At 34.8% G+C, this 12,473-nt stretch overlaps 1 protein-coding gene across 1 annotated transcript; it reads right to left on the bottom strand.

Annotated features, from left to right (window-relative positions):
- Positions 1-124: 124 nt before the first annotated feature.
- LOC117914015 lies at positions 125-11,387 on the bottom strand. The gene is made up of 13 exons (XM_034829165.1): positions 10,967-11,387; positions 8,539-9,435; positions 7,694-7,794; positions 7,469-7,583; positions 7,100-7,177; positions 6,829-6,921; positions 6,456-6,539; positions 4,432-4,530; positions 3,827-3,889; positions 3,236-3,266; positions 2,203-2,249; positions 1,188-1,246; positions 125-561 (listed from the first exon to the last, which is right to left on the bottom strand). Exons 1-13 carry the CDS (start codon positions 11,012-11,014, stop codon positions 327-329), a joined length of 1,950 nt encoding a protein of 649 aa, XP_034685056.1. The 5' UTR covers positions 11,015-11,387; the 3' UTR covers positions 125-326.
- Between the last annotated feature and the right edge of the window lie 1,086 nt (positions 11,388-12,473).

The raw sequence follows: 12,473 nt of genomic DNA on the forward strand, positions 1-12,473 counted from the left end.
AGGCAATCTCAAAGTTGACATGGACTCAATCATAATAAAGCTCAAGCAAGTCATCATTGAAAGATAGGTTTTAATATCTACAGTAAAAATCTCAAATCATATGCCTCTGATAATCTATGTTTCATTGAGAGAAACTATGGATTTAGCCATTTAGGGGATTGAACAAAACTCATCTGAGCTCCCATACAAAATGTCTCCAACTGGAATTTTTCATTCACTATATAGCAGTCATCTGTGTTAAACTCAACAACGGCACTACTCAATTTATTGCTCATACACAATATAAGGCTTGAATTGAAATACTTACATTCCAAGAAAATATTGACCTATGCTTCAGAGAGGTCTACACTCTCAGTAACAGCACCTGCTGAATCCGGAAATGGGTCTTGTGTTTCTTCAGTGTCGGAGGGCTGAGATTCATGTTTTGCAGCTGCCTGCAATACCCGGTTTTGAACATCTAAGGATGAAGGAGATGTTGGTAGTCCAATGCCGTTTGATTCTAATTTCCCGGCAGCCCATGAATATGCTTGAGCTCCAAGTCTAACAGGAGTGAGCAACAACCTTCAAGACACACAGGTTGATTGCCATTCATCAGCATCCACCCAAAAATGCATGTGACTAACAAGAATACTGAATGCAAACTCCTAAATCATTTTGTGATTAAAAAAAAAAAACTAAAGTGTGAAGATATACAACAAACGAGAACAGAAATGCCAGCCAACATGACTCCAAAAGCACCAAACAGACACAAGACCTTAAACATTCGACAATGTGCCACTCGTCTAAATGAACGATTGGCAGATGTCATAATTGGCACCTGTCAGATTTGGAAAAACCATGTCCAGGGTTCTGAGAGGTGGATTCATCAAGAGCCCAAAACAACATATAAAATTAACTTAGGTAAATCATATGATTCTGTTTTGTTTTCTTTATTTGTAAACTCAGAGATCACATTTCCAGAAACATGAATAGGAAAAAAATTGTAGAGTCTCACATTTGCTTTAATTTTAATAGATTCTCACATTCATATGGCAGGTTCATTTTCTCATGATGCAAACCTCATCATATTTTACAATCAAGACATGATTCTATAGAACACCAATATAACTAGCTGTGCCAAATAGAAATGAAATAGCAAACATATAGCAGCTTCATGATTAGATGGGGCTTTCCAAAGTAGGCTTTACCTCACGTCTTGCTTAAAATCTTCAGGTCCCTCATAAGCAGCAACTCGCCGATAAATGGTCTGGTAAAAAATTTTAATGGACCAAACATTAAGCAACAAGAAGAATTGAAATACACCAAACTTAGAGACCATTTAAGTTTCAAAATCATGTTCAAGAAAAATAGGAAAAAGGTTATCTTGCATCTGAGCCTCAACAGAAAAACGGATTCTAAACTATTGTTGGTGGGCATTTGGAACATGTATATGAGTTCAGGACCCACTGGTAGATGAGGAGGCCCATCTAGAATATTGTACCAAGCTTATGATTGATTCTTGGCTGTCTATTTTAGAAACTTCCAACATGATCTAACAAAGCATTGTCAATGAAAGCAAAGAGTAAAATCAGATATCTAAAATCATTAGAACATTCTATTTTTTTTTAACTGGTTACATTTTAGAGCCAGATTTTTTACTTCAATCCCTATGTAAATAATAAAAGATAAGAAAAGGGACCTTTCATAAGTCTGAATACCAGGGTTCAGGATTTTTCCCACCAGCAAAAGAAATTTGAATAGTTGATTAGGGATCTGGTTTCTCGTAAAAACTGTCCCCATCACCTGAACTTGAGTCCGCTACCAATGTGTTTATATGTGATTATATTCTGGGGAATCCACTGTAGCTTTATGCCTATAATCTATAGAGTCTACGAATGGACTGTAATGACATGGCTAATAGTTGACCATAGTGGGATTTAGCAACTAGTGCCTCATAGGTAAAAGGTTGGATCCATAGGTCAGTCTTAATGGCATAATCAACTAGTTGTCTCTTGTCACATAAATCCAAGATTTAATTATATAAAATCAAATAAGTCAACCCATACTTTTGATTCCATGCCAAACATTTATAAATTTGAACACTTTCCGATGGAAAGTTGCAGGATTTTCTAAAAGCTCAATTATTAGGAGTTTTTTCAATATTAAAAATCAAAATGTAAAACTGCAGGGAGAATGTATTAATTGAAGAAAGAAAATGCATACCTGACCAAGGCCAAAAATGCCAATAAATTGTAGTGTCTTTTCCCACTCTGAAACAAAATTATACATGCTTAGTTTAAAGTCATGGAACAAGCAATGTGATAACAAACCCATGATCCTCAAATGATTTTACCACACACAGAGATATCAGACAGCTCTTGTGTTAAACAAGAAATATGGGATCTTGGTTGCCTACGATGATGTCTTGGTATGATTGCCTACAAAGGATGGTGCTTTCTTTGTTAAGTCCTACTCCTTCTTGGCCGATAGGAGAGTGGAACCATTCCCCCATGGTATTGTTTGGAATTCTTGGGTGCCCCTAAGAATTAGCTTCTTTGCTTGGGAAGCACCTTGGGCCAAGATTTTGACTTTGGATCAATTCAAAAAGGGGGGTTGGAGGATTCCTAATAAATGTTACTTGTGTAAGGAAGAAGAAGAAACTAGTGACCATATTCTCATCCATCGTTCGAAAACTCGTTTGTTGTGGCAGTTGATCTTTGCACTATTTGGCATTCGGTGGGTGTTGAGTTGTTCAGTTAGAGAGGTTCTTCTGAGTTGGCACCGGTCCTTTGAGGGTAAAAAGAGGAAGAAGGCTTGGAAAGCTTCTCCGTTATGTATGTTTTGGGCTTTATGGCGGGAGAGAAATAGGAGGGCTTTTGACAACTTTGAAAGCACAAATCAAACAATTAAAAATTCTTTTTTGTATCTATTTTGGGATTGGGTTAGATTGTACATTGAGGGCGGATCTTTATCATTGTTAGACTTTGTGGATTGGGTAGGCTCATGATAGGGTGCAATAGTGGGTTTTTGTGTCTTCGCGCCTTTTATCCTTTTTTTCCTTCGTATACGACATGTATACTTTCTTTCTTTTAATACAATTCTTATTTACCTATCAAAAAAGAAAGAAAGAAAGAAAGAAATATGGGATCTTGGTGCATTTGTACATAATCACATATCATAGATCACTTAGTTTATATTCAAATGGTTAATAATGTTTTTTCCACTCTAATAGATTTGAAGGAGGAAGTTCACACACCTATTGATGCATACACTGCCGCAATAAGACCCTGTCCATAGAGAAAGCATTTGCATATATTAGTAAAGGATGTACTTGAAATTGAAATTCCACAGGAATCACTAAATTATTCATGACAACAACATGAAACCTATACCTCTGATAGATACAAAACAAAATGGTGTACATTGTCCATGATCATAAGTCAATGTGCACAGCCATTTAAGCTTACTAAGTCAATCCCACACAAAAAAGGATCCCCCAGGAAAAAGAGACCCAATTGCATGAGGTTAAATGTATGGACCATATAGAATTGTTCAAAATATCAGATGTTTAAGAGTATCCTCCAAGTCCGAATCTTTTCACCAGACGGATCGAGCCTTTAATGCTGCTCTCCAACATGCATGCCGGTGCATGCCAAGAGAAAGAAGAGATAGTAGTATAATTCAGTTTATTCTTACATATCTAAGCAATCGACAGATTGAAAGTGGAAAATGACGATAGATTGAACAAATGAAAAAAAAAAATGGAAAGAAAATTAAATCTTAAGGTAAAGATTATGTTAGAAGTATTAAGAAGACTAAAGATACCATACAAGAAGCAGATTCTTACCACACCATATCCAAGAAGTTTTACTGGAGTAGGATTGATATCTTCTATGATTGCCTCTGCTTCCTGAAAAGAAACAAAGTATTCATTAGTACATAAATGAAAAGCTCAGATCTAGTATCAGAAAAAACAAGCATTACTAATGACTGCATGAGTGTTGCAAACAGAACCATGATAATAGATTTATCTGTGTTCATAAAGGATATAATGGTAATCCTACAGAACCTCATAAAAATAGACAGGTAAAATAAACATTTGATCACATGGTATTGGATGTCAGAAGGAACCTTTTTTTTCATCTGGATTTCATCCTAATTCTAGAACTCAGAACAAGTTCAGGATCACAGAGATCATAAAGAATTTTTTACTTTTATCTCTAATATCCATTTATACACATCACGTATCTGGAATTCTTCTTATGTAACTCTTTCCATAATAATAAGCAAACTCTCAAAATCCTTTGATAATAAAAGCCAACAAGTTCCATAAATTTCCAGATTTATGTTTTAGACCAAACCATGTCCTCTTCCTGACTACTAACAATCAAACGAATGAGAAAGATTTAATCCAATAAAAAATGCAGCACAAGTGTCAGAATCCATAAATACCTCATTAAGTATGCTAAGTGTTGTCTCAGGTTTGAGCTCTTTAACACGGAAACCCTGTTTCACCCAAGACTGAAAGCCACCTTGGACCAGGTATGGCCTCTGTTGTGCAAATAAAACCAAAGAGTTAGCATATGGTCATCTGCTTTACAATTCCAAAAGGCCAAAACTTATTAATTGGGTTATGAAATTTCCTCAAGTTGTATGCCAATGCAAAGAAAAGAATTCTCCAAATTTTGTCTAGGTATGAATCAAACCTCTCCCTAGTATTTGATTTCTCAGAATTTAGAATTTACAGGCCAAATGAATAACCCTACAGCTCTACAAAATAAACCCACTTCATTCACTGAGGCAGCTGAGTTTTCTCTGGGTTCAAGAGGTCTAGGGGGGGGTTCAGTATCATGAATGTGGGCATTTAACACTGATTAAATATTGTCCTTGTCTCAGCTCTTCTCTTCATGCCTTATCTCTCCCAATATCTTGGTAAAATGTTTTAAGATGCAGATCTGACTCATGGACGATTTCTCTAATGAGTTTTGAGGCTTTAATTTGTGATAATTATGCATGAATACTTTTTAAGGGGAAAAAAGTGAAGAGATAGTATCAACAATCTTAAGAAACAAGGGTTTTTTTTCCTTTCTTCTTTGGTTTTTTTTTTTTTTCCAGTAGTAGCATTAGATTACAAACACATTAATGAAAGAGACTTCCCCAAGTTGTCTTTATAACACTGGCCTCCTCTGATTTTTTGACTATTTAATGCTTACCTCCTCTTCTAGACTTTTCAAGTGAAAGATTTTTGGATAGTCCTACCTTTAATCCAAATCCAGATATCCAAACACTCTCATGTCTTAGTTTGTAGTAATTTATGAGTGTATATCTTTAAGGAGACAAAGGTGAAAAGTTAGAACAGACAGCAGACATCCTAAAAGCAAGGGCCTCTTTTCTATTCTTATAGTAGCAAAAATTTAAAAGAAATGCATAGATTACAGAAATTTTGGCTTCAACCCACATTGACTACCATGTCCATACCATGTTGACATGCTTATAATTTAATCAATATATGACTTTTTTAATTACCATGCCACATTACAGAGTTACCTCTCAACATATTATCTGTTTAACTAATATAACTATGTTTTTAGATATTTTCCTTCTAGAAAATCCAAGTTGTTATTAACAATTTACTTGATTTTGTTGTGTTCTTGCGTAAATCATTTTGCACAAGAAGTTAAATCACTATCGTGTAGGGTTGATACTTAAGTTAATAGGTATAAGCACAAACAACATCTGTATCCACCAACGTTAAAAAAATTTCTAAGACAATCTAGAATTTTTATTTTTTTTTATGGGTAAAAAGCAATTTATTAAAAAAGGCACTCCAGAAAGGAGCCCCAAAGTACGACATGCAAGTTACTAATAAATAACATGTATTCTAGATTATCTAAGACAATCTAGAATATTATTAATAACATGTATTTTCTATCTGAGAGAAATAAGTTACTAATAAAATTTTAATTGAAACTTGGAGTGATTTAACAATGATTATGAACATTACATAGTTGGTAGCTACTACTGTTGTCATATAAATCAATGATTAGGGAGCTAACTGCATGAAAATATCAGAGGGGAGATGAGGTTCAGATAGAAAAGCTTGAAGGAAGGTCAGTGTAATTTCACAGACCATGGAGGAAGTTAATATTAGCTTCAAGAATCAAAAGGAGACTTTTGCCAAACACGAAAAATATCATAAATTTCTAGCTATTTTCGTCTCTAAGCATGTTATGTTTCCAGTTTCCAAATGGTTGAGATAAAGATAAGATTTTAAACATATGCCCGAAAGTCGAATATGGTTAATGCAACAAAGCTTGGCATTCTCGATACCATGATTTAGTGTATGTGCTTTTTTTCTTTTTTCCTTTACGTTTGACATCTTTTGCTCATTTTTTTTATTTTTTCTTATCAGAAATGTTTGATAATCTCAATTACTTACAGTATCAAGAATCTAGATAGATTTAAATAATACTTGCCTTAACCCCAAGTTTCCTCAAAGATCTTGCAATGCCTTTGGAACGACTACCATCAGCATCCAGAACTATGACCTTGGACCTGTCCTATAGGTAGGAGAAAAACATTATTCTGAGTTTTTCATTTGCATAAAAGTGCATGATATAGTATTATAGGAAAGCTAGAGATAAAAGGTACTGCCATGAAACATTTTAGACAATATACATTTCCACAAACTGGCAACCAAAAGACCCAATCTTGGTTTATAAGTTATTTTGCCAATTTTACCCTCAATTCAGAATCTAGGCAAAAAGCATGCTAATGAACATAGAAAAAGGTTGGTCACAGCCAAACAAGTAAAAACCCATAGCCAAATATAAACATAGTGCTACCTACTTGAACAATCTTTAAGTTCCGAATGACAGCAGCAATCAAGGAGTCATCAAGGTCTCTTCCACTCTTCAATAACTTTCGTACAGAGCTGTTGAACTAAAAATTCACCAAAAAAAAGGGTAAACTGAACTTGAGAAAAGGGAATACACCCAAAGTCTCATCATATATGATTTTCTAGGCTTCTTTTTTGGTACTGAAGATTGTAATTTATTCCCTCCAAAGATGATTTGCCTGTTGAATATCTAGAAAATGACACTAGAATGCCTGAACTAACCTCAGGTAGAGTTACACTTGCATATCGAAATCGAGCTGCTCGCCGAAGATCAGGAATTCCATCCCTTTCCCTCAGATCCTTCACAAATATATTGCCCAGCACCAAAAATTATTGACTAAGTTTAGAAAATACAAAACATCTTTTTCCTTAGAGTGGATGGAAAAAAAAAATCCCTAGATGCTACAATTAATTATAAGCCTCAACAACGAAGTTTGAAAAGGTAATAGAAACTCTAAGATATAATTGTTAATAAAAATATAAAGAAGAGGGAGGATTTGGTTGTTTTAGCCAATTTGATGCAGACATCAGAATTTTATACAGAAACCATTCTACAAAAGAAAAAGGCTAGAAAAATTTACAGTCTCTTGCCTCAGGCCGGACATCAACTAGTACAACATTCTCCTTCCCTTTCAAGAGCTCCAATGTCAATTGAGGTGATATATCACCAGAATAACCACCATAAGTTAGTCTCCAGTAAAAAACCCTGCACAAATCTGATAAACAATCTAAATTTCCCATGAAAAGATGATGTGCTCTCTTACTAAATTGAAGAAGGAAAGAAAAACCAATTAGAGCACAAAAGGACATCCATACCACAAAGTGGCTGAGGTTCCAAGGAAAAGAACGAAAGGCACAATTGGATCACTGGGATCCAAACCAAGGTTTCTCTCCAACCCCTCAACAGCAACATAGAACTGCTTACAGTGTATGCAAATTCAGCACAAGGGATATCATTGGAATATATATATACACATATAGATTAACAAAATGGTAACTAAAATTGTATAATGTTTTATAGATTAACAAAATGGTAACTAAAATAGTATAATGTTTCATGTAAGCAGAAGGTTTATAGTGAAAATGGGAATCCATGATCTAACCAGATAGCGATTTGACAGTTCGATCTCTCTCTTTTTTTTTTCTTTTTTTTTTTTTATCAGAAACAAAAGATTTTTTAATTAAGGTGAATAAAAACATGAGAAGGATGAGAAACCTATCAAAAAAACAAAAACATGAGAAGAATGAGAAATCCTCCCCATGATATACACATCTGATCAAAAAACCCAATGAAACCTCTACTTTACAAGGACTATACAAAAGGAAACAAAAAAAACCTATACAAGTATAACATCTCTTGAAGCTCATCTAGAGACCTCACCATGTAGGCCAAACCCATAGGGTGAACATACCGAAAGCCAATTAAGTTGAATTACACTCAATGGAAAGGGTTTAGAAACGTCAGTACAGATTTGACAGTTCGATCTCTTAGAATCATTGTTTCTCAACTATGCAAAACAACTGAACTGTTAAGATGACATTTTCTAGGAGGCTTTGTTTTCACCTAAAACATATCACAATGACGATGATTGGATGACCTGGATCAATATGCCATGAGACCTCATGTAGGCTTTAGTGAAGAAGGGGAAAATTAAGAATACCTGTTGCAAGGCTGTGCCAGCAGGCCTCAAGATTTCTAATACTTTCTCTTCAGACAAATTTACCACATTCCGGATCTCTGTAGGAAGCAACTCCTTAGCAGATCCATAAGAATAAGCAGCAAAACTGGCCCCATTTGCTAAAGAATCCTCCACTAGAACAATACCATGTCTTAAAACATCAATAGCAGTAGCACCCACTTTACTAGTGGCCTCCTTCAAGTCATTTGAGAAGCTCACCACTCTATCATTAGCCAATTCCCCCGCTTGGTCGACACTTGAAAACACTTTACTAACAGCAGTATCAACAGCATCAGTAGCACTATTGATAGCAGATGTTATTGAAGACGTAATTGTATCCAGTGAGGTTTTTACAGCAGTTTGTCCCTTATCAACAGAACTGCCTATGGACTCATTGATCCCTGAAAAAAGGTCTCCTGCATTGGTTTTCAAACTGGATAATGAACCGTTATCCACGCCAAAGGAGTCAGATACTGAGTTGGGATTATCTGGAATGATATCAGTGGTTGATATGGTTTCTAGATTAGGAGCTCCTGATAAAATATTTGCATTTTCAGTTAACTGGTCCGTGTAGTCCACTAGCTTCTCTTCTGTGCCAGACAGACCAGAACTGTCCACAAACTTATCAGTGGATCTGCATTCAAGGCCATCAAATACATTTGGGCAGGAAAAAATGCTGGTAGGCTCTGTAGAGCTTGATTTTTCAATACTGTCAACAAAACTAGAATAAGACAATTTTGAAACTTGTGCTTTTAAGGAAACTCCATGAGCATGAACTCCACTTGACAAGCCTAAAACAACCCTGTCTTCCGCAAGGCATCTAATCTCAAAAGTCTTCCGGGATGGAGAAAAGGATCGTGACCCTCCATGGAAGGATATCTGCAGGGTGCATAGTTTTAACATAAATAAATTGTTAAATCATGTATGCTAAACAGGGCATTTAAGGGTTTCAGAAATATATAAACAGAAAACTGTCATAACAAAATTCTAAAATAATTAGAAGAATGAAGAAGACAGCATGTTATATTCTCAAAACACAGCTTTTGTAGGGAATCAAATTTTTTAGCAAACTGGAAAGACTTCCCCAGCAGTAGGTTATTCCTGTTAGTGATGTCCTTGGTCACTGACAAGGGGCTTGAATTTATTTATAAGTGTATTAGTTCTAGATTGATTGGAAGTCACTCAATGAATGTCTTCATGGAGCTAAGGGTATGAAAACCTCCTTCCTAGAGCTAGGGTTGTTTGTTGCAGAATCTTGACCTTTAATATAATAGCCAACCAGCGATCTGTGGCTAAATTTCTTTCAAACCAAACTCCTATTTTGATAAAATGGGAACCTGTAAATGCCACTGTCATCCCAAGGAACAAATGAAGATGGTCAACGCCTACCTTTAAATATGAAAATATGAGTAAAAAAATGATCATGACATCCAAGTACATTGCATTCTTTTGAGTATCAAATTGAGCAAACCAATATCTCTAAAGTTTACTGCAAACCCACTTATAATTCAACCTGCCCGTTAAATTAGCTTCAGGAAAATCTCCTACTTGAAAGTTGAAACCCATCAAAGTATAATGGTTGCATCTTTGTGCATGCCCATATGTATAATAGAAGTTGGATAAAATGTTTCGCACTGCTTAACTCAACTGCATGTGGTCGAAAAAAGGATGTGTCATATTTTCAAGAGGATAGAACAGTAAAGCAGATACATAAGGTCCTCAGACACATGGAAGGACTTTCCAATTTCCAAGTTAAACTAAGTAGCTAAAATGTAAATTGTTATGGTTGATATCAGAGTTTGGAGCAACAATGTAACGGCATGGTTGATATCAAAGTATGTAACTGCCATAGTCGGCATTTTATATAACAGATACACAAATGCAGACATGTGAACATACAAATGCACAAGCTTGCAAGTTTAAACACACATTCACCCATAATGAAGAAGAAGAATTGCTTTCAATTAAACATCCAGCATGAAGCTGTCTTCCACAGATTGACTGTAGTATACATGCAGACTTACTGTTACATAAAATTCTTCACTGATGTAAAGCAAATCAAGAAAAATGAAACAATCCACTCCTTGGTATTCGTTTGGATAATTAAAAATAGCGGAATTCTGATACAAAATTTGTATTAGAATCAAGACTCAACAGTAGAATCCATGACAATTTGTACACTACGCATATCACATCCAATTGGCTCATAAAATCCTCACCATGCCATTCAATAAGAGAGTAATAAACTGAATGAATGCTCGATTACTACTTACATAAACCCAACATCATCAAATCAAACTAGGTCAACAATGGTCTAAAGCTATGAATTCCTCAAAGGCTCGAACACTGCTGGTGATTACATGGTAAAATTGCATACAAATTCACAACTTCTTGAAATACAAAACTTCACCTGAGAATGAGAAGAACAGCTAGTGGTGGCTGAACAAACAGGCAACATTACTATACACACTCAACAACCCAATAGTATTCACAGCACCCTCATCTTCTGCCCACAACTGGAAACAAAATTCAACAAGAAAACACCATCTATACCTCCAAATCCAAACCCAAACAGAGCTAATTCGATCAAAACTCAGTAAAACCAAACCAACCCATTTGAATTCACCACGAATGGAATTAAAACCCAAATGGGGTTTTTGGAACTCAACCTCTAGAGTCGGTAGAATACCACAGCAACAAATGAGGAGGAAATGTACTTAAAGGCTTGGAAATAGTGGGAATCTGGAGATGGGTTTTCGAATTATCCAATGAAATCAGACGAAAATGAGGTGTCAGAGAGATATGGAGATATGGGTCAGGGGAATCGTGTGGCTTGTTGAAGCCATTGGCTACCCTACTGCGGTTTCTCTTTGCCTCTCATTTTGTGTGGGGCCATTTTGTATTTCTTATTCTTTTGGGTCGTTCTCATGGTGGCCCTGCTTTTTTGTTTATTCTGATTTTACCCCATCTTTTTGTATTTTCTTTATTCCTTTTTAAATTATCCGGGAAAAATTGTTCCAAGGTCAACTCAAATCATATAAAATGTAAATATTCACAAAAGTTAGAGATTTTTGTGTTACATGTTTTCTTCCAAAAAAACGATTTATAAATTGTATTAATAATGAGAAGCATTATAATGAGTAATTATAAAGTTTACAAATCCTTGTATTATAAGCCACATAATAATAATTACAATCAATCAATCATCGAATATAAATTAATTTTTTATCGATAGCGTTATTAACAATCATGACACATACGAGTATAAATGATGAGAATAATATACATATCATTCATCATGATGTTTTCATCCGATTATAATTTTCATTCTTTTTATCGAGATGGATAATACAAACTATCATTAAAGTTGATGAAAACGACTAGGCTTGTTTTATCATGATTGTCTTTATCTTGTGTTATTAAATTTACTATTTTTTTCTTTAAAATGTTATTTATCTGTGGAGGAAGCCACTTGCGGTAGTTTTGTGGTTATTAGGACCCTTTTGAAAGTTTATGTTAGCTTTCCATTGGATTGAAAGCGATATGATTTGTACTTGTTTCAAATAAAAATCTTATAAATACTTAGGCATGTACTAATCACAGCAAGCAAGTGACAATCATGGGAAAATAGCATCCATTTGTAAACATTAAGCAATTATACAAGACATTATAATTTTTCTTTAAAATATTATATGATATGGTGGCTTATTTATTTTTTAAGTGAATACTAGAGACCAATTATTGTATTAAAAATCAATTGAGATAAATTTTAACCAGCCATCTAATAAAAACAAAACTCGAAGGAATAATAGTTGTGAAAATATCAAATCATGATGATTACTAAAATTACATTATATATATATATATATTGCTTAATCATAGGGAATACAAAGCCATAAGTAAAATATCCCTCAAAT

The sequence above is a fragment of the Vitis riparia genome, chromosome 5 (genome assembly GCF_004353265.1).
Source record: "Vitis riparia cultivar Riparia Gloire de Montpellier isolate 1030 chromosome 5, EGFV_Vit.rip_1.0, whole genome shotgun sequence".
Classification (NCBI taxonomy): Eukaryota; Viridiplantae; Streptophyta; class Magnoliopsida; order Vitales; family Vitaceae; genus Vitis; species Vitis riparia.

Coding starts and splice junctions, on each gene's coding strand:
- LOC117914015 (XM_034829165.1), bottom strand. CDS start 11,014: ATGTTGCCTGTTTGTTCAGCCACCACTAGCTGTTCTTCTCATTCTCAG. Junction 7,795..8,538: donor CTGGCACAGCCTTGCAACAG/GTATTCTTAATT, acceptor CACTGTAAGCAG/TTCTATGTTGCTGTTGAGGG. Junction 562..1,187: donor GATTTTAAGCAAGACGTGAG/GTAAAGCCTACT, acceptor TGTGTCTTGAAG/GTTGTTGCTCACTCCTGTTA.